The 23,039-nt window shown below is 41.6% G+C and overlaps 1 protein-coding gene across 2 annotated transcripts; it reads left to right on the forward strand.

Moving 5' to 3' along the window:
* The first annotated feature begins 5,295 nt into the window (after positions 1-5,295).
* LOC121610969 (gamma-taxilin-like) lies at positions 5,296-20,301 on the forward strand. 2 transcript variants are annotated; one of them, XM_041943691.1, is made up of 11 exons: positions 5,296-5,325; positions 7,915-8,023; positions 9,175-9,322; positions 13,088-13,179; positions 13,884-14,054; positions 14,443-14,637; positions 14,858-14,977; positions 15,150-15,224; positions 15,343-15,435; positions 15,552-15,647; positions 18,202-20,301. In XM_041943691.1, the coding sequence occupies exons 2-11, from the start codon at positions 7,931-7,933 to the stop codon at positions 18,580-18,582; spliced, it is 1,464 nt and encodes a 487-aa protein (XP_041799625.1). In that variant the 5' UTR covers positions 5,296-5,325; positions 7,915-7,930; the 3' UTR covers positions 18,583-20,301. The 2 variants fall into 2 exon arrangements, with proteins under 2 accessions (XP_041799625.1, XP_041800437.1); XM_041944503.1 differs by lacking the exon at positions 5,296-5,325 and adding an exon at positions 6,289-6,412.
* The last annotated feature ends 2,738 nt before the right edge of the window (positions 20,302-23,039 follow it).

The following is a 23,039-nucleotide window of genomic DNA, read 5'->3' on the forward strand; positions in this document are numbered from 1 at the left end:
TCCTAAGATTTCCCCCATCATAGTAAAGGTAAAATTCATCTTGTGGGTCAAAGGAAAGATGCTTTGGAAAGGGAGCTTTGATTCTCCCATAGGTCTCACTGGAGTTCTCCTCCGGCCTTCTCAGGTGTGTTCACTCCCATGTGGCGCTACAGCTAGAGTGGGTTGGTTTCCATGTCTCTCTCTGTCTCGCTGCAAGCAGCTGACAAACATCGAGTTTTTGTTGCGTTACAACAAAGGAGTTGAGCTGGCTTCTTTCTGAAAATACTTGCTTTTAAAACTTCAGCACATTCTGTGAGGTTCAGGATGCAGCTGAGGTCCGGGCTGGGCGCTCAGCAGGTCCCACTGGCCAGCAGTCCAAGACGAAGGCATCAGAGAAGAGCGGAGCTGAGGGCCGAGAGCGTGATCATTGGCTTTCTTCTTGTTTTGTACACTTATGTAAAAGGGTGGCGATGGTGTGATGTCATTGGCCATTGGCCCCTCTCTACTTTTCCTTTAACTTTTCTGTCTTGAACTTTTACCTGCTCCAATTTCTTTCTCATTTCTTTCTTTAATGTTTACATGTTTTTAAGTGTGCCACTCTGCTGAATGATACCAAAGATACCTTATATGAATTAACACGATATCATACATACTTGAGTGAGTGACAGGCAGTGTTAATCCAATGTTAATCCATATGTGTGTGTGTGTGTGTGTGTGTGTGTGTGTGTGTGTGTGTGTGTATATATATATATATAGAAAGGCAGGGGGGTGTATCTATCTAATTACTTGCTATATATATGTATGTATGTATGTATGTGTATGCACATACATACATACATACATATAGCAAGTAATTGAGTGAGTGACAGGCAGTGTTAATCCACTTCTATGATCTGGAGGTCCTAATGTCAGGCAAAGCCTGGATTCCCTTGGTATAACCCATTCTTGTTAGTCCACTCCTTAGTGTTTTTTTGGACAAAAAAAATCAACATGTTAAATCACAACTTTAGGTTAATACATGTTTCATTTCATGTGGCTGAGCCTGTTTCTTTGTTCTTTGTTTCCTGAGGTCCCTCTGTGGTGTGAGCTCCGTGGCCACATCTGGAGATGTGGGGGTATTGACAATTTATCAGTTTAGTGTAGTTCCATCCCATAGTGAGCTGGCCATTTATCACTGACTCTTCTTTGATGTTCTTGAGGTCTGTTGTATGACTCAGAGGGAGGTCCCGTAAAGGGCCAGGCTGGGCTGGAAGTTCATTAGTTCAGCTCTAAAACCAAAGAATCTTGGTCTCCACCCTACTTGATCCATGGAACTGAATATCATTTCTGCTTTCAGTTATGTCAACATAATGGTTTTGTTGCACAAAAACTAAATTGAAACCACAGAATTATCTGTAAATGTGCACCACATTACATACATATGGTATGCACACACTATGTTATGTTTGTGAATTCTTGGTTTCCTTGCTACACACTGACAGTACACTTCTTTTTGTTTCAGGCTGGAGCAGGAGAGGGGCGGTGCTGATCACCCTGCTGAGAGCGCTGAGACACACCTGTCTCCAATCGGCTAATAGCCCCCGCTCTGGTCTCGTTGCTGGACTATCCTCTCTGTCACTGCCTCTCGCTACTCACACTAGTGATCACCTGTCTCTTGCCTCGCTCCTCCTGGTGGTGATGGTGATTTTTAGTTCCTCCCTTAATTTGTCACTTTGTTACCGCTTGAGCTTTCAGCTGATACTTTGCCCTTTGTGGCTTTCCTTTTGCCCGAAAGATGATTTTGAGTTTTGCTTGTCTTTAATAAACTGTGTTAAACGTCTCTGCATCTGGGTCCTGACCACTCTCATTGTGAATCGTAACACACTGCTTACACAGACTCACCAGCCAGCACCTTGGTCCTTGGTTCACCTTTGCCTCTGCAATGAACTGAATTCCCCTTTTGATTCGGATTCAAATGGGAGGTGTCAACTTTTTGTAAGCTGTGTTGTACATCCGTTACCCAGAACATCTAATGAGAAAATGGAGCAAGTGGCTTTATACTCCATGCCAGATGGATGGTTTGAGTATTTCTTTGAGGATTGTGCTTTACAACACATACCACATTCAGCTATTCACACACACAGCATCAGGAGTTCAGTTTCTCAGCCAAGGGCACGTCGCCATACACACTGGAGGAGCCAGGGATTGAGGCTGGGGATTGAACCACTGACCTTCTGATCGTTGGATGACCTGCTCTACCTCCTGAGCCACAGCCAGCATTTTAAATTTCTCCAGTTCTCTCAAAAGTTGATTCCTTCACTGTACCTTAAAGAAACAGCTTCATGAGAGAGTGTTGTTTTAGCCCTTGTGATTTTGTCATTGTGTAGGCCTACACAGCGTAAGCCCAAGGCCCAAGCGAATGTTTTGGAACACTGCATCATGCACGCAGCCCAGAGAAATAATTGTGCATTATCAGGTAAGATCCACCAATTGGTACACAGTGCAAGTGCTAATACAATAATACATACCTATTAAACTGTGGGAGATTAAATTCCCTTTGTGGGGTCAATAAAACTAATGTTATGTAATTGTCTTTTGGACCTTATTTTTTGGTTTTGCCTTTTTTGGGGTTTTTTCTTTTACACTTCTCGCTTCAGATTACTGCCTAAGCAGGACCAGGCATTTTGAGGAGGAAGGAGAAGAAGGAGGAAGAGGATGATGATGAAAAATGCAACAGGAGGAAGAAAAAACAAAAAATACAGTACGGTCTATCTGCAGAACTGTATGGACCAAAATCATTATACCTCAACTGTCTCTATTTCACACAGCACAGTGCCTACATAGGTTAGAGAGTTCACCTGGGTCTTGCCACCAATGTCATGTTGTGATCATGATGAGGTACCCAGAAAAATGTGTGTAATGTAAGAGTTGCATCATACATAAAGATGGTATTGTTAGACCGGACTTGTTGTGTGAAACCGAATGCAGAACACAGGAGTGGAGACAGGGAGTAGACACAACAAGCAATTTATTAACAGGCAATATTATTTTATGGCCAGCAGAGTAACTTGGCCAGGGGGGAGCAGAGGCTGAGCCATGAGCCGCTGGATTGAGCCAGGGAGGGCAGAAGAACTGAAAGACTGAGCAGGGGCAGTCCAAAGTGCCAGGAGGAGATGTCTGACCTAAAGAAGGTTCCAGGTTTTACAGGAGAGGGTCAGACGAATGAGTTGGACAAGGGAGGTCTGTAGCAGAGTCTGCAACATGGTGGAGTTGAAGCCTGGTATTTGATGCAGAGACGACAGGCGATAATAGGCAGCTGACTAGCCGACACCTGGACACCTGATCCCACTCCTGTCGTCAGAGCACAACAGACAGACAGAGAGTGAGAGGGGAAGAGTCTCCTGATGAAGGAGGGGGGGCAGGAGCAGAGGGTGTGACAGGTAGGCACTTTCATTTATGGGTGAATGCTTCCAGTGATAAGACACCCCAATATTCACAAAAAAAACTTTAAAAAGCAAGCGATTATGAACATGCTTGCCTGATCTTGCTTAAAGCTGCATTAAGCATTTACTAGACAGCTACTAAAACACATTTGTAAAATACCTGAAAGTAAACCTACTGGGCTATGGAAACCCCTTAGGACAAACTGTGCATAAAGGCCATAAAGGTAAGATAAACGAACCTGTGGAGAAGTTTTGAGCAGAAAAAACACACATACTGTTTTTTCTTTGCACTGCTGTAAAACACCCTTCTGTCTCATACGTGCTATAACCTGTGCAATATCACATTCCTTTTTCCTTAAATACTAAACCTATGCATATTTTTTTTATTTCCATTTATCTACAGTGCAATGGAGCAAATACTGTACTTAATTTATCCATAACTATGTGTGATTTTTGTTTAAATCCCTGTACAATTTTTCAATATTTGTCAAGTACTTTCCGTTTGCAATATATTTTTTATGGTCTTTTGTATAAAATGTACACATATATATAGTCAACTTCTTATTTTGTATTTAGTATTTTTTATTTTCCATTGCCTTCACTATTTGCTCTTTTTATTCATGCTGCCTGTAACACCAAATTTCCCCATCTGGGAATTAATAAAGTTGATCTTATTTTATCTTAAGAAGAAGGGGAGGATGAGGAAGAAGAAGAGAAAGAGGAAAAGGGGGGAGAGGAGGAAAAGCAGGAAACAAATGACAAATACATGAGGGTCTGTCTGCCTGGACCACAATTATCTAAACCTTCTAAAATTAAAAATATCTTTAAAAGCATGTGTTTCTAATCCCCACAGCACAAAGCCTAAGCAGGCATTGGCATGTTTATTCTGCATGATGATCAGAGACGGACTTCAGAATTACTGCCAGCTAAAGCATTTGGACATTGCAATCAACGTGGTTGCACATATGACTGATTTCTTATGAATTTTTAATGTTTTAAAACTTTTGATGGTTGCTGTTGTGCCACCATCAAGACTATTACCTTGTAATTCCAATTGAGGGAGTTTAGAGTGGACCTTTGCACAAAGTTTTGGTCATTTTCATGCCTGGGAAGACAGATTCCCTTGTAGGAAGACAACAATAGTTAAAAACATACACAGAACATTGTGCCTGAGTGTGCAAAGCATTTCTATTCTGCATCACAGGGTTCTAACTCAACAACCGCAGACACAAAGGGCAAGTCATGATCTTGTTGAGCCACCTGGCAAATGAGAAGCCATGGCTGTAAAATACTGTAAAAACTGTAAAATACAAGAGGGTCCAGCTGCAGAACTGCCAGTCCCCTGGCTACCTTCAAATTAAAAGCGGAAAAAAAGGTAGTAAAGGAGTAAAATTCATTATCATACTTCATTTCAGCTTAAATGAGATACCTATATACCATTTTATATTTATATAATATTGATACTATTATTACTATATACTATTTATATACAGTAGAAAAGCAAGCAAGATTAAGGCCTATTGATGTTTATGGTGATAACTATGACGACGACGACGACGACGATGATGATGATGATGATATAAAAACTGGAATAAACTCAATGGCAAATAGTAAATCTCTGATTTTAAAACTGGAGAAACAGTGGAAAATTGAATCTCTTCTTTAGCCTGCTTAATAGGCAAACAGACACACAGTGATGTAAAAATAGGTGTAATAAGACTGCTTCGAAGAACTGGACAACAAACGTATTTGCACAAGCGTTCTAGAAATCACCGGATACAAATGTTTTACTTGTAGAATCTGAACTTTGGACACGCCCGGCATATATTTTGAAAAGGTTTCACCGGACGTTGTACTTGTTATTTGACAGCCCAAGCTAGCTTTACAACTGTGTCCTGCCTCCATCCACAGTGCAAATACACAGGTAAACGCTCTAGCTATTTCAGAAACGTATTTGCTTTACTGATATTGTGTCGTACTGATTTTTACATGATTTCAATGTAGTATATGACCTGCCACCATCAGTGTGAACGTGTAGCTTTTGCATTCACTATCACACATTTGGTATTTACCGAAGTAAAGTTCACTTCTCATGTTAGTCAGCAGGGCTAGACACAGAGTAGCTCTTAGCACAGGATTAGCCCTGCTAACAATAGCAAGCCAGTGTTAGCTTACGATAAAATGTTGCTTTACACGTCCACGGCTTACTAGCTTTAATTAACCAGCTGTGCTCTTTACCATCCAGGGTGATACCTGACATGTCCGCGTCGATACACTTACACTGCAAATGTTTACAGCAGTTAAGTTTTAGGGATAGATGTTGAAATGCTTGTTGTGCGTTTAGCTAACTAACTTAGCTAACATGAACAGGAACCGTATGCGCCGTTGTGTCCTGAGCCGATGGGATGTTAAAGGTTTACGGTTACCGTGTTAATCTGCAAAAGCACATTACTGACCTGAAGATGAAGTTGGTTAATGTTAGCTACTTATTAACGTTGCTAAATTAACGTATCAGAGATCTACAGAAAAGTTTGTCATCAAAGTTAAGGTTAGCTAACGTTTAAGCGTCCTACGCAATGCATGTTTGTGTATTTTTGAGAGGACAGAAGTTAGGTTAAAAGACAGCTGTTTCGTTTTGCCGAAGGGGGTCATCCTAAGGTTTTCTTCACATTTACTGAACAACTTGAAGTTAGCAACGCGTCTAAAGTTACAGCCGCTAGATGACATGTTTTGCATGCTTGTCCGTGGTTAGTGATGCAGGAAACGTCTGTTAGCTCTGATATTATCGTTTCAAAACCTATGGGTTTTTTTTTGTCACTTCAACTCCGAAGGTCCGTAATACATGCAGCTTTCTCTACAATCACACACTATTATTCACGGCAGCAACACAGACCTAACGTTATGTCATTGTTAGGTAGGTTGGTGTAGGTTAACGTTAGTATCTCAAAAGTTATCACTGTTCCTTTTTGTTAGCTTAACAACTACATCATACACACCTACTAGCCGACAAGGTAAGCTAGCTAGATTGTCATTGTAAATTAACCCGTGTTTTGTGTCGGTCCACTGTCTTTATGTTGCCTTAGCCTAGTGTGACATGTCTAGCGATCTTCAACTTGTTGGAATCCTTAATGTGAGTGTTAATGCGAGGCTGCTAAACTTAACGGCGGGCTGGATAACAAGACTGGAGAGGTGAACGATGGTGTTTGTAGGCCTGAGACGACTACAAGGTTGATCCTGCCGCTGCTGTACACACGTGGTTGACTTTTTGACTGTTTCGATGCATAGATTCATTGCAACAGCCATAATTTGCGTTTTCGATTCGAAAATAGATAATTGTATATCTATTAATAAAATATTATTTTCTATTTTTTAGCTGCCCCGTAGCAGGAATATGGCTATGTATAAATGCATTAAACCATTCGGGACCTCATATTTTGCATTAAGAAAGTGGCCCTACTTTATTAATAAAACCTTTTTTAACATTGTGGCTCAGCGAAGTGTCAGCTCAACAATGCACATGATCGCTAAATCACTGCAATAGATGGGCTCTTCGTTTTGTTTGCCAATCAGTCTTTTGACAACAGTAACTTACGGCCTATTGCGCCGCATACCTGGTTTAGAGACCAACAGAGGAACGAGCGTTGAAAAGTTCGGGTAATCTTATGTATGAGTTTGGAAGTTGTGCTTGGACTTGAACATAATGACCAGAATATTTTCTGACTGATGACAGGGTGAATAGAGAATGCATTTTCCAGCCGTCGGGACCGTTCAAGTTAACGTGAGGATTCACATTTAGAAACGATGAGATTTGGTGCTCTTTCTGAAACGGGGCGCCACAGCCGTCAACCACCAGACTCAGTAGGCATGATACTCTACACACCCCAGAATTGGCCTTATTGTGCCATAATTTCGACTCATCAAGGCAAAGTTTTAACATACAAGATCCTAATCTTAAACTAGTGACTACCGACAAGGCTAAATCCATTTGGTAAATTTGAGACCTAAATCCTACCTGACATGTGAAGCTACATTTTTGCCCTAGCTCATCTGTTGCTAAGCTTGCTAGGCTAATGCAATATACTGGCTACATTGAGTCTTTCCCTCTTCCTAATTGACATTGCAGATCTTCTTGGAATACACAAACACAGAAGATTGATACAGTCAGTGAAGGAAGAGAAGGAAACAGAGAGAGATATTTCATAATAAATTCGATTTGAAAATAACCAAACCCAAACCTGGCCTGACAGGATAAAACGACTGCAAAGATTACTTTCCAGAAGAGCTGTTGGTGTTGTGGTGTCTGAAAAGCCATATGGTTGTATTGTTCACACTGAATTTCTGGATTGTATGACATTGCTTCACTTGACTGAAGCAGCCCACCAGCACCATTTCCAAGTGTCTTCTTCTTCTTCTTTATATATATATATATATGCTTATTACTAGATAGAAGCGTTTGGTCATGCACAAGCTCATTTTCATTTTCCAATATTTTTGGTGTACTATGAATTTCTAGCTTGTGATCCGGACTGATGGAGACAACAGAAATTTGTGAGATTGATGTGGCCACTAGAAGAATAGTAGGAGGCAGTGATTCTCCACCCGAGCTGGACAGCCCATGTCAGGTAAACACTGTCAACGTATTGATATGTGTGAGGTGTCGTGTGAATGTTCTTTCGTCATTAATGTTACTGTTGAGTAGCCCATTTTTAAAGTCCAGTGGCAATAGATAAGCTACAACTGTTTATCTAAAAGTAACTATTAATTAATTAAATCCTTTTTTACAAACCCTTAATTCTTAAATATGTTAAATTTTGTTTTAGGCAATGTATGTTTTAGCTAGAGTGGGCAATGTATTTTAGAAGCATTGTTTTGCTATGTTTGTAGAAATTCTCTTTACATACTGACATCAATCAGTAAATCAAATGCTCTGACAATAAAAAGAAAAAAAAATGGTATCCATGACTGGTTTTAGCCTGCACTTGACCAGACTTCTCTTCAAGGAGCCAGTTGCACAAGAATGGCAGAGAAAGTGCAGCCAAAACTTTCCAACACTAACATGCTAGCTTGACAGCGGTTAGTGCTTACAGTAGCCATGCTCATTGTTTACATTCATGATGATAATGTTAGAGGTCTTACATGTAAATAAGACATGGATAGTTGGATAGTTAGCAATGACAATGATGCACTGCTCTCCAGTACACACCCCTTGAGCCGACAGACTGTCCTCCAGCAGCACAAACTCACCGCAGTGAGCAGCAAGTGCTGGGCCGGACAGCCAGTTCAGACTGAATATTTGTTGACAGCCTTACTCATCACTTTTTGATATTCTGTGCTACGAACACATCAGTACTTAAAGGTATTGTGGTTAGATAACCAGCCTTCGGGTAGCATAGAGGTAACAGAAGTCATCTGTTTGAAACCAGTTTGAGGTTGGTCAAAGTGAAGTAAAGGTGAGTAGTGAGTTTCCATGCTGCAGCTGCCGCTTTGAAGCGCCTTAAGCAATGCACTGAATCCACAGCTTCTTTCATTGGGCTGCTCAGTGAAAACTGCCTGTTTGAAAGAGCTGTTCATTTAGTAAGTTACTGGATGCTCTGTAGTCATCTCTGTGTGTGTGTGTGTGTGTGTGTGTGTGTGTGTGTGTGTGTGTGTGTGTGTGTGTGTGTGTGTGTGTGTGTGTGTGTGTGTGTGTGTGTGTGTGTGTGTGTGTGTGTGTGTGTGTGTGTGTGTGTGTGTGTGTGTGTGTGTGTGTGTGTGTGTGTGTGTGTGTTACCAGGAGGAGGTTGCAGAGTTTGGTTTGGGGTTGTGCTGTGCTGAGGAGGAGAGGGGGGAAACTCCAGGCAGAGAGGACAGTCCCAGCGACCTGGGGGAGGCAGAGCTCGACCCCGGAGGAGACCCCAAGACTGGAGAGGACAAGGCTTTTGGTAGGAACCTTACAATGTATCTAACAAGCACTTGGATACATGCTCACCATTACTTGAGATAATCCTTAATCACTCCCACAGCAGGGAGATTTGAGTGAAATGTGATTACGATTTTACATGTTGAAGTTTCAGTCTCATTCCAATTCCATCAATCTTAAAAAGCCAGATCTGTAACGTTCATTGCTTAAAGTTCCATTACTTTAACAGATAGTCTACAATATGACGTGTTCCATGTCTGAAAAAGGCTGCAGAGACGGTTATAATGTCCTATCCTGTGCTGTTGAAGTATGCGCTCGTTTCAGCTTGACCTACATTACATTTTCAATCAGTGAAAGTGATGTTCGCTGGTCCACCCGTCCTGGAAGACTTCAGGAATTTCGGTGACACATTATCTGATTACCGACCCATTTTGCCATATTTTTATGTCCATGGGATGAATAGAGTAAAGTAAATAGAAACAGCAGTTTTTGGAAGATTTTTTCAATATTGAATGAGAACGCTGCAGCCGACAGCTATGAAATGGACTGCGATTTGATCCTTCCAAGCGTTTGCACACCATCGATGTACATCCACTAGAAGTGTTTTTGCCGCTGACATGCTCAGATTGTTGGACATCATTATGGAAAGGGTCCCTAACAAAATAAAACTCAACAAAACCTCCTTGGTTCATCTTTCACCTTTCCAACAATCAACACTTGTTCTGGTTTGGTTGAAATAAACTCTTCATTCACTGAACTGGGAGAGGAGTAGAGGAGAGAGCAGCCATCACTGTTAAATTAACTGCAATCTGACAGGATGGTGGAGGCATATAGCTGTGAGAGGGTAATTCTAGTGTAAATCTTAATTGAAAACAGTCATAGCTCAGCACACAGCAACATAAACATGTACTGTGTGGGGATAGAAAGAGGAAATGGCTGAAAGAATATTAAATAAAAACATTTAATTAAACAGTAAGTGTAGGGATTATGCAGGGTGCCCTTTATTTAATACAACAAAAATGAATACAAATTTTGGAGGAGGAAAAAAGACACAAACTTGCATCCTGTTTCATTAGTAGTTCCACATGCCCTTGTACACTTTCAGCCCAAACTAACGGGGATCAGCCGCCAGTTGTAGGCTTAGCACTATACTGCTTTTTACAAATCATTAGAATTACAGTGGCTTGCAAATGATGCTGTCAAAATGTCTGTTTCTGTGAATTGTTAACCAAGTAAAAATTTGACTGATCTTCAAAAGGCATAAAGTTAGAGATGAAACATACTCTTCAATGCCCTCATTTAAATTCTTAAAGTTCCACTCTTTAGCTTGTGCTACAAGAGGGTTACTTTCTTTGAAAGCATCTTTCAGAAGTAGTAGCTTAAGTGGTGCAATGTTTAGTCAACCTCCTTGATGGTTGGGCCAGAGGATCCACCACCAGGAGCTGCACCACCAGCTCCAGAGAAGCCCCCAGCCATACCCTCTGGCATACCACCAGGCATGCCACCAGCACCGGTACAGCTTAGCGATGATGGGGTCTGTTGATGCTTATACCTATCCTTCTCAGCAGCCTGGTTCTTGTCCAACCAACTGATGACCTCATTGCAATAAAAATCCCAAATCTTCTACTTGTCGTCATCACTGATGTCAGCGAGCATTTCATCATCCACAGTCGACTTCATGTTGAAAGCATATGACTCCAGGCATTGGGCTGGAACCCCAAATTGCTCCCGATGCTGTGCATCGGTGTGTGAGTGTGTTAACGCTTGTAATGAGCAGGTGGCCTAGCTACCGTTGTGTGAATGTAGGCTTGTGCTGTAAAAGCGCTTTGAGTGGGTGGCAGACTGGAAAAGCCCCACATAAATGCAGTCCATTTACCAGTGTTAGAGATGAGTGCATTTTTTTTGTTTTGTGCAATTTTAGAGTGGAAAAAAGGAAAGGAGCACCGTGCACAAGTTTGGGCAGCCAGAGAGAGGGAGAGAGAGGGAGAGAGAGGGAGAGAGAGGGGGAGAGAGAGAGAGAGAGAGAGAGACACAGAGAGAGAGACACAGAGAGAGAGACACAGAGAGAGAGACACAGAGAGAGAGACACAGAGAGAGACACAGACAAGCCTTGTTCACAATCGTTGATAGGAAAGGGGATGCAGATTTCAAACCTTTATAAATACTGTGACTCCTCAAACCTTGTCCGAACAGGGTCTGGAAGACCAAGAACTGTCTGAGAGAACTACTTGTTTGATTGCTAGAAAGGCAAATCAACCCCCCCATTTGACTCCAAAAGACCTTCAAAGAATTAGTAGACTCTGGAGGGGAAGTCAAGGCCATGTTGAACGACTAGTGAAATGCAGCTTCAGGATGTACCCCATGACTTTTTGCCTCTTGATGTTCTGTTTGTACAACCCCTGGCATTTCAGAGCATTCAACTTGTTTTTCCAGATAGAGAGTTTTGCCACCTCATTCCAAAATATTTTCATATTACTATGAAATGATCATACTAGAGTTGTCACGATAGTGGAATTTCTCATTTTGATACAATACCTTGACAAATATATCCTGATATTCGATGACATTTTTGATACCACAGGGAAGAACTTGACACAACATGGGGGACATAAAGTCTGCTGCAGTAAAATGCAGCATACACATTAGTGCGCAATTATTGTTACTCAGAAAAATATCAGATATAATTGTAAAACACTGACAGGAACAATTTCACTCCAAAATTAGTACTTTTTCTTTTAATACTTTAAGAACATTTTGCGGGCAATACTTCAGTATGCATACTTAAATACTTAAGTAAAGGGTCTGAATACTACGGACCATAGTCAAGGTATTGTCCTATCAACTGAAACTCTGCAGTCTGAGATTTGTCAGGCCTGATAGCTTTGAGGGCAATTCTCTTAGCTTTGAGAATTACAAATGGCGTTTGAGCCAAAAGGTGGACAACACAATTATCAACAACAGTTTATCGGGCCGTCTTGTTTTAATCTCCCGTGATGTTGAAATGGGAGCCGTCAACAACCTCTTGAAAGTCTGAATAAAGGTTGATGTGTCTGTGCGGGGTGCTTTGGTATTGTTGTGTTAGCACCCTCCGTTAGCACTGCTCTGTAGCATCACTTGCATATAAGCATGTGTGTATCCTTTGCCTTTCCTGGGTCACTTGCCTTGAATGCGAAGTATTTCCAAACAGTACTCCTCGGCATCTTTAATGATTTCAACAAAGGCCGCAATATATTGCTTTTACAGAACTTGTATGGATATGAAATTTTGCAAGTCAAGTCATCATTTAAACAATGAGCCATATTTTTGAAAATATTATGACTGATTAGGAAGAAGTTAATGGTATAAAACTGTGTCCATAACTATCCATATTGGCTCTACAGAAGTTATTGTTAGATGCAGAGTCCTGAAAACGTTCCATCCAGCTATTTCAGTGCAACATCAAATCAAATAATCCTTAGAAGTTAGTTTGAAGGAATGTTAAAATGCATCACTTATGAAGGTATGAATGTAAATTGGTTTAATGTCCAACCCCCACCAAGTATGGAATACCTTAAATGAACAAGTAGATTGTTACATTACTGTTGTGTCCCATTAGTCAGCAATTGTCATTTATATATTGATATATAGATACACATACTTAGATCCATATATGTGACAGCATTTTCTATCACCAGCCATCTTTATGATAGAAAATGCTCATTGTTTTTTTACTTAAATGAAACCTCTAGCAGTGTTGTACAGTGAAAGAATCCCTGTAAACGTAGTTTTTCTCTTGTTGATGTTTCAGGGAAGGAGGTTGTTCTTCTGATGCAGGCCCTGAACTCCCTTGACACTCCTGAGGAGAAACTGGCTGCCTTGTGCAAGAAATATGCAGACTTGGTAAGCTGAATATGTGCCACAATCACCGACTGACAAACCTGAAGGTAGACTGGATCCAGACCTCTGAGTCAGTGGCCACATCTCAGTTCTGTCAGTGATTGACATCAGTCTGCTGTTGTGCTGTAGGTGTATACAGTAGCTGCATTCAAACTTGTGAGATGCCATAGACGTCATGCAGAAGTGTTGATAAACTAGTAGAAAATGGCTGCTTTTGGATGTTCTAAGTAAAGGGATGCCGGGACCAGACAGTTTGGTGTTTTCTGTACCAATGTCGCAGCCGTGTTGCTGCATTGCTTCAATGAACAGCGTTAGATGGCATCATGTTTGTCCGTGTCCTGAGGCCAGCAAATAAGAACAAACAAAAATAATAAATGGAAAATATGTTACACAAACATCCTGAAAAATCTGAATGCTTAAATGTGGAGTGGAAGATCACTGTCGACAAAATTCTTGACAGTGATTTGAGGGGGCGTAATGCATGGCCACAGATGGGTTTTCTTTTAGCACTAATGAAAACAGACAAAGCAAGCTGTCCTGCCGTCTACTTCCTACTACACAACAGCTAACGATTTCATTGGTTCCCATTTTCCCATGTATTAATATCATTTTCCAAATGAGTATAACATGTTTTTATTAATCCAAGACAGGTATCGAGTGTAACCATTCTGCAAACTGTTCGATGTTGACTATGTGTTGTGTCTCAGTTGGAGGAGAGTCGCTGCATGCAGAAGCGGCTGAAAGCCCTGCAGAAGAAGCAGTCTCAGATTGTGAAAGAGAAGATCCACCTGCAGGGAGAGCACAGCAAGGCCATTCTGGCCCGTAGCAAGCTGGAGAGCCTCTGTAGGGAGCTGCAGAGACACAACAAGACACTGAAGGTACACCTCCACCTGCTGCAACTGCTATTTTCATCTTCTGGTCGGCTTGACAATAGCCAGCAGTTCTTGCACTGCCATAATCACAAAATTGGTATTTCGGAACATAAATTGACAACCAGTACAGTTTACTGGTTGTTAAAAATATGTTTTTATCTAGTGTGCATCCAGATAGATGAATCTAACCAGGTAGAGGATAAATTTGCTGCCAGCTTCTGATAATGAGGGACTTTTTTTATGTTGACATATCTGTAGTCCAAGGCACAGTGCTTCTCTGCTTATATGATGCCATTTGTTGCCAGTGTGAATCACATAGGTTCCCCTCTCCTCCCCTCACGTCTCGTAAACTCCTTGTTCACCTCCTCTCATTGCCACTCCTGTCACCTGACAGGAGGAAAATGCCCAGCGGTCCAGGGAGTATGAGGAGCAGCGGAAGGAGGCCATGCTGCACTTCCAAATGACCTTGAGTGATATTGAGGTGCAGATGGAACAGCATAGTTCCCACAACACCAAGCTGAGGCAGGAGAACATGGAGCTGGCTGAGAAGCTCAAAAAGCTTATCGAGCAGTACGAGCTCCGAGAGGAGGTAAGACTGGCCAGAACTACCCAATTTGGTTTGTTGAGCTCACTTAACCCTCTCCTGACCTGCCTGGCTGATGCATGCTACGGCACCAAGTGCAAACCTGAAGGGCACTTCGTTAAAATGCAACTGCAAATAAAGTTCATCAGCTCTGATCATATTTACTCACAGCAGAGCACACCACAGGTCATCCAGCTAATGGAAATCTGATGTATCTCTCTGGCAGCATATAGACAAAGTGTTCAAGCACAAGGAGCTGCAGCAGCAGCTGATGGATGCCAAGCTGCAGAGAATCACTGAGATGATGAAAGAAGTGGAGGAGAAGCAGCAGAGAGAGAGAGACTTTGTGAGTATGCCCTCTGTGCTGGTTCTTTTCCTGACGCTCTGTTCTAGTTTGCATTGCAGATAGCATTAGTAGGTAGCCAGTCGTTGAGAGTCTTAGGCCTTAAATGGACCATCTTTATACTGAAAACATCTGCTGATAGAGCTGTAGAACTGACTGTTCTGTGACGCTTCAGCTGCTAAAGGACGCCACAGAGTCCAGGCGTAAGTGTGAGCTGATGAAGGAGCAAGAAACGCAGCTCAAACAACAGGTGAGCACATGCTTCCTGGGTGGGCGATCAGAAACACTGTCGTTGTTTACTGTAGAAGCCTGTGGTTACCTCTGTGTACGGCATCCCAGGTGATTCTCACTGTGCTCGTCTCTCTTAGCTCTCCCTGTACATGGACAAGTTTGAGGAGTTTCAGAGCACTCTGGCTAAAAGCAACGAGGTTTTCACCACTTTCAGACAAGAGATGGAGAAGGTAAAGCAAGAAAAAGCTCAGTCACGGTTAATAACTTCCTGTTGTCTAGTTTTGTCTGTGTGCGTGTGTGTCGATGGTTTCCCTGGTAGCCTCTAACTGTCTGGATTTACCTCCAGATGACCAAGAAGATTAAGAAGCTGGAGAAGGAAACAACACAGTGGAGGACCAAATGGGAGAGTAACAACCAGGCCCTGCTGCAGATGGCTGAGGAGGTAGATTGATGAGCTTTGCTTTTCAGTGCTTTGGTTGAAAAAGAAAAATGAAAAGAACAAAGTTGTTTTGGAAAATATGCTTACTTGCTTTCTTTCCTGAGGGTGAATGAGAAGCTGGTTATTAATCGTAACTCTCTGTGTTCAGTGTAGAGCTGGAGTCAGGGCATGGTTAGCCTAGCTTAGCATAAGCAAATATTTCACAATTTATTTCTCAAAATATTAAACTACTACTTTGTATTAAATTAATTGAAAATGAATAAACAGTGGAAAACAATAAGTAGAACAAATAGATAATAAAAAAGATACAAAATAATATAAATACACACAACTAAATATTTGATTCATTATATATTCTTTCAGTTCTTATGTTTTTCTGGTAATTTAGGGAATTGAAAACGAAATAACATCAGTGTCTTTGTAGTCATAAAATTCATGGCACAATTGGACTTTCTGCTAGGTACACTTCTGTGGAATGCTTTGTACTTCCTGTCCACAAACACTGTGCTTCTTACTTCATCACAATAGACTGACAGCTGCTGTTAAATGGTGACTCTGCGGGCAAAGACTTACATACAAACACATGGCCAGCAAAGGCAAAAAATGAGTCCGTCCAGGTTTCATATTTTTCTGAACACGAGACATTTTCTGTTCAGGGAACAGAGCACACTTTCCTGGGAATCCCAGGAACTGCACTTGTTGTGAAGGTATAACTTCAGCTACAGCCAAAATGCAGTGGTCATATGCATAGCTGAGAACAAATATGCAGCCTGACTGCTTCAGTGTTATTATTTGGTGTTAATCAGGCAAAAGATTTCAACCTTAGAATGGCTGTCACAGAACCTTTGTATGCAGAACTTTGTGACAGCTGCAAGGACCATGAAAAGTCAAGTTGACTGCCTGCCATGTGTCTGCAGAGAGCAGCCTCATGGAAGTGATATTTCACAATTCTTCATTGTATAAATAAGCAAAATTCATTACAGCAAATAATTTTGTGTTTTCAAAGTTATCTTTTAAGCTCAGATCCATATTCTGTTAGTGTTCAGAGGCTGCTGCTGTGAGCCAGTGTTAGATATACTGTATAAAGTGGCTGATCATTAAAGTTCAAATCAAGGTTCTCAAACAATAAGCCTACATATTTTCCAAATATATGCCAATATATTCTAAGTGATCAAGAAAAAAGTTTTCCCGTTATTATTACATTTCTTGGGAAATGGTTTGGATGGGTATTCCCGGGAACCCATTTTCCAGACTGAAATACCCCGACAACTATTGCACAGATTTGGCTCCCAGAGTTACCAATTTGTGTCATCTTTCTGTTTGACTCTGTATGCAATCATGCCACCACGGATGATTTTGGAAAAATAATCTTCCTTGACATGATGAACAGTGGTGTAAGTCAGTAATGACAGGCCCCAGTGCAGGCTATCATGGCGGGCCCTTGAGCTCCTCAGTTAAGAAGCAAATACGCACAAACACAAAAACATTTTTTTTTAACCGCATTCACACGATCCATCATGAGAGCCAACCCCCCTGCCCCGACCGACAAAATATATGTTAATCAACACCTGCAGCCAATCTAACCTGCATGTCACCAACTTGATGCATCACAGCAGCAGAAATATCAGCACAGCTGTCAGGATCACACTGTGATCTGCTTCCTGCTCTGCAACAGGCTGATCCTGCTGCAGGAGCAGATCCTGTCAGAGTGCTGCTGTTTCTGCCCCACACCCTGATAGGAAGGTTTACATTAATAACCACACAGATTGTTACAAATTTGCTCTTCATTGTTGAACAACAGCAAAACAAGTAATCCTTCATCAGACATTAAGTCTGTATCTCCTCTTCTTCCTCTCGTTCTCTCCCTCTTTTTCCTTCATATCGTGAATTTGAACACATCGGTCCTCATGTGGAGGTCTGGACTGTCTGTGTTTAGCTGCTGTTTGGCTGCACTGTGTAGAAACAGAATGGAGTTGTCAGTTTCAGGATTAAAACTGTTGCGCTCTGAGCAGCAGCAGCAGCAGCAGCAGAGGACAGTGAACGTGGACAGCTGCAGCAGCATATGTGAGTGTGTTTTAGAGAGACACAAAAACAACATTCAAACATCAAAACATTAAAGGATCCTGCTTCAAAGTGCCACACCACATGCTGGACTGGAGCGCCTCACAACATATTACCCAGCAGACATGAATAATAGAGATAATATTAATTCAGTTGAATCGGTTTTTGCTTCATAGTTTCTTCGTAGTCTCTATGGCATGTGTAGAATAATTACACTTGTCACAATCACCACAGCTCTGCTAGAGGCCCGCTTGCAATCTACAGCACAGGCCCCAGTACGATTGCACTGGCTGCACTGTCTGTAGCTACGCCCTGACTGTGGATAAGTTCTGTCACACTGTTTCAGTGATTTTAAATCAGCTTTTTCATGAATCTTTGCTTTAGTATCTGCTAAAGTTTCCTTTTTATTTCCTCGCAATTTAGTCCAGTTCCATTTACTACTTTCCAAGGTGAAGAATGAACTTAGGAGCTCACAAAATATTGTATTGTGTTGTAGAAAACTCTGCGTGACGGACACTTCAAGGCCCTGCAGGGGAAGCTGGAGCTGCTGGAGAGGCTGTGCAGAGCCCTGCAGAAGGAGAGGAATGACCTCAACAACCGGCTCAGCCTCCTTCAGGAGCAGGGAAGCAAAGAGACCACAGCACCCCCAAAAGACCAGCTACGGGAACCTTCTGCCAGGGAGGAGGAGGAGGGGGAGCAGGAGGAGGAGGAAGATGAGGATGGCTTGCCATGGGGTGACGGGTTGGAGACAGAGGGCATCCACCAAGCTCCCAGACCACCTGAACTGGACGCTACACCGGCTGCTGCTGACAAAGCCACTGCTGCTACGACAGCAGCCAGCCAGCCTGCAGAAACAGCAACCACGCAGCAGGACTGAACAAGCCTACACAAGCTGTGTGTGTGGGTGAGGAAGGTGTGGTGGGAGGGCACCGTACACCTCCAGCCTAGTTCCATAACTAGCCAGAAAAAAAACTATCTTTAATGGAGATAGATTTCTTTTTTTCAACTCTAGACTTGCCTCTCCAGGTCTCTACACAGAAACTGAACCCATATCTTTCTCTGTGCGATAGTTTAACATTAAATGATTGTATCCAGGATGCTATTCTAAAACTTGCCTACATTTACAGTGGTTGTAATAATTGGCTTTCTGGTGAGCACTTTGTGTTCACTGTTTTCTACCATAACTGTATTTTCATAGGGAATTTCCCTGCAGTCAGATTGAAGCTTTTCAAAGTCAAATTGGCCTTTCACTTCTCTCTTCACATGATCTCTCCCTGTAGAGTCGTATGTCTCATTGGAAATGCTAGTTTGATTAAATTTACACGTGGGTATATCGCATTGATATTGTCATAGGTCGCTTTCTGTTAAAAGACCCCTGCAGTCAGATTGTGATCTGAAAAGCTGGAAGACGATATGGGACGTTGTGAAAAACAAGTTGGGCTTATTTGACATCTTCTTTAGCCAAAGGGTATTAAATATCTTTTTGATCACATCATCTCAGAACATGGATAATTTAAAGTTTTTCGAAGTGTCACAGTAAAATGAATCTGCACATCCTTGTGAAATGGTTGTTGCTGGTTTGAAGCTTGGTAACGTAGCAGTAACTGACAACATGCTAACTACCTGCCAGCCACAATAGTCCAACAAGCTGGCCAGTTTGCTAATTGTTAGTTAGCAAGTTAGCTGGTAGGGCTGTCACTTTTCTGTGGGGAAAAAAATGAGTATTTGATCTGTAATCTGAATTCAAAATTAGCCCAACAGGCTTGTCATCTGTTTCACACAGTCAGTCAACTAGGTTCTCCTTACTAACGCAAAATATAGAAAACTGACCATGCTGAAAAGATAATCATTTCTCAGATAATCTGAGAAATAATAATAACAAACATCAACTCAGCAACATAGTTTAGGATTAGTCTGTCTTGTTCAACTGCAACAAATGATGTTTAAATTTGTTTGAACTTGAATTTTGGAAATGGTGACAGCCCTAGCAGCTGGCTTGGTTGCTGACTGGACTGGAATTTACTTGAGACATATTTATACCATCAACTCCTGCCTGGTAGAGCAGTGTTGTTTAACACGGGGTAAATCCTAAGTGTTGTACTCCGGTTCTCTGTTCCCTCAAAAGTCAGCACTGTCAACAGTGGAAATTTGCATCAACAAGTTGAAGTTGAAGTTGTGGTTGTGTAAAGGCCCGTCTGCCCGACCCTATATTTGGCTAAAAGCAGTTTAAGAAGTAGCCACCTGTTAGCAGACTGTTAGCAGCTTCAGAGTGGATCTTCCTTTGATAGGTAAATTATAGCTCCACCAGTTCAGAACCAGAGAGAGACATCTGAAAAGGGCTGAAGTTGAACCTTCAGCGTGTGGCTGCCACTACTAATTGACAGCATGCCTCTTACTGTAGCTCGAAGAGTCGGCTTTGGCCCCCTGACTGCTGGAGAGGGAGTCTCAGAGGACTGAAAGCTTTAGTAAGGATGAAACTGATGGTACACCACTAGACCGAGTCCTGGGATGATTGCTGGATAGTTCTGTTGCAAGCTGTCGTCTTTTCAGTCACGATCCTTAAAAAAAAAAAAACAATTTTGTTGCTGTTATTCAACATTTTAGAAAATGTCAATCATGTTTTGAGAATGAAGTTGGAATTTTGTGGGGAAAAAAGATCCTAATATTTAAGGATAGTTGTAATTTCACAACAAAAACTCAAATTAGAAAAGTCAAGGTAGTGTAAAAAGGATGACATGTTCTTCCAGTATGATGACTTCAAACTTAAAATATTAGGACTTTTTTTTTTCTGTCTTCTATTATCATTTTCCTAACTGTGACCATAATACTCCGCTGTAAGACTAGCTACCTGTCCACAAGGGGTTAACAGGAGACGATCAGCACGTTCTACATGTGATGCAGGAGATGAAACCCAGTGCCAGGGTGCATTTCATGTAGTGTGCTAGTCAGACTTCAGTCAAGTGGAGTTTAGAGTCCTCTTCAATAAAACCTAATGTGAATGAAGCCGCTCAGACCAAGGTCTGCCCTCCTCCTGTTCTAGTTCACACTCAAGGAGTACATGCTGCCCCATTGGTCAATCCGTGTGTCACTTTGAATGGAGCTCTGTGATAGGTATATATCATCAAAGCTCGCTTCGGTTACCACAGGTGTCTCCAAATCAACCAGGACTGAAGTCTGAAGGATTAGAACTTGAACTTGGTTTCACCTCCCAGGAAATGGTTAAATCTGGGTTTGAAGTAATCCTACCATCATGAAAGATACAGGTCTAGACATTTATATTGTTGCTTGTGATGTAAAGAGATTTCTTATGCCTTTGAATACAAAGATACTGATTTCCATCTGTGATGCATATCAATAGGAGTTATTACAGGAGCTGCAATTATTGTACATGAGTAAACCCATCAGGGTGTGTCGAGTCCTGATATGAATGTAGGAAATCTGTTGTCAGCAGGGTCAAATGAAGTTCCCTTCACACACGTGCATCCTCTCTGCATATTTGATTCTCATTTAGTTTTTTTCTGGGGCACCTTTGGCAAATCTTTAACCTTCCTTGCTCCATTACCCAGGCAGTTGCTCAGAAAGCAGCTACTGTTCTGCAGTAGGCCCAATAGCTTGAGTATAGCACTTAATTCTGTGTTAACCCCCCCCGGCTTCATCTGTCTTATTTGTGGGTATAATTACAAAATTGATGCAAGCCCAGCATCCTTTGAGAGATCATACGTGGTGGGTATAAACCGTTTTTGTTACATTAATTGAAGAACCAGATTTTAACGGCACTGTTTAACTTGTTCCAGCTCACCAGCTCTTGACGTGGCTGTCTTTTTTTCAACTTCAACTTGGTGTATTGTTAAATCAGTGAGAGTCATCGGGGTGGTCCTGAAGTCATTCCAAATATGTACACAACCAGCTGCCTGTTGGATAAACCATGTGTCCTGATGTCCTCCAAGACGTCATCTTGCAGTCAGATTGATTTTATCTGTGACTTTGTGACTTTTGGCCTTTCTAAATTTATCCTCATGCATCTATCTTCTTATTGTGTGGATTTAAAAACAAAATTGATGTGAACACGTACAGGGTCAGGTGGTGTGTGTGTGTGAGAGAGAGCTTTTTCTTTGGGTAGAGGACTTGTCATGCCCCAAGCCGAGGGAAGACTTTTCAGCATCTATTTCCTTTCTTTGGCGTTGCCCCAAATTGACTCTCAGGTAATGTCAGAATCTACCTCTGCAGGTGAGACTAACTGTGAAAGAAGAGGCATGAGTCACCATAGCTTCAGAAAGCTTTATTTTTACTAAAAAAAAAGAGCCCACACCACCCTCTTTGATTGTACAATGTTCTTATAGTCCTGTCTTGCTTTTCAATAAACATTTTGTAGAATTTGCAATAACTATGGATTTATTTCCTCAATGGAAGTCTTGGGTCTTGTGTCATTTCCTCTGAGTCTAAGAGTGAAGTGGGTAGCAGATGTCATTTGTATGTTCAGTGTTTCCCACAATGTGTATTAATGAGATCGCTCAGCTAGTTCTCAATCTCAGGAAACGTTTGAGGTGCTTAGAAGAAATGCAAAATCTCCATAAATGTGAAACTTAATTTTGAAAAGTTATAAAAATTTTATTGCAATTTATGGCGCAGGGAACAAAACATGGCAATTTCACATTACGCAAAAACAAAGAGTAGAGGAAAAAGAAAGATGTGCGGTTTTTCTCAAGTGCACTAATTTAGTCGAACACCTTTCACTCCAGCTGAATACTGAGCAGTTTCTGAACCTGAAGGACAGGAAACAAACAGCAGGGAATGTTTCGTTTTTTTCAAAGAGGCACTTTGAAGCTTCTTTGACAAAAACAGCAACAACAGGGGAAAAATGGTATGAAAGAACGTTTCCCTGGACATGCCCATCATTGTTAGTTTTTAACCCATCACAGTTTGAATGCTTGTAGAGTCGGTTTACTGAAAGCACATCGGTGCTCAGATCATCTTCTGTTGCCCTGGTTTCCTTACATACTGTCCTTAAGTCTGCTATCTAGTGGTTTTTGGACTACCAAAATAACAACGACTGTTTACCTTGCATGAGCCATTTGAAATTGATGGAAACAACTTACAATGACTGTGCACAAGCAGGTTTTCTGCTCTTTAGAGTCTTCAAAGCCCCTTCACCACAAAATCCCATTCCCCTATCACTGGAGATAGTACCACCTGAGCAGGTAGGAAATTTCAACTCTTATCCTATTCCAAGTGCTGAAGTGCTTTTGGGTACCTGGGGCATGGTGAAGTATAAGCAGGATAAGACTGAATCCAACTGTCTGTTAGCAAGGGTAGAGTCCATGCTGTCATCAACTC

Source organism: Chelmon rostratus, chromosome 1, assembly GCF_017976325.1.
Source record: "Chelmon rostratus isolate fCheRos1 chromosome 1, fCheRos1.pri, whole genome shotgun sequence".
Lineage (NCBI taxonomy): Eukaryota > Metazoa > Chordata > Actinopteri > Chaetodontiformes > Chaetodontidae > Chelmon > Chelmon rostratus.

Excerpts from the sequence above, each read along its gene's own strand:
- LOC121610969 (XM_041943691.1), top strand. The coding sequence starts at position 7,931 with ATGGAGACAACAGAAATTTGTGAGATTGATGTGGCCACTAGAAGAATA. Across the intron at positions 8,024-9,174 it reads AGCTGGACAGCCCATGTCAG|GAGGAGGTTGCAGAGTTTGG; the intron begins GTAAACACTGTC and ends GTGTGTTACCAG. Across the intron at positions 13,180-13,883 it reads GCAAGAAATATGCAGACTTG|TTGGAGGAGAGTCGCTGCAT; the intron begins GTAAGCTGAATA and ends GTTGTGTCTCAG.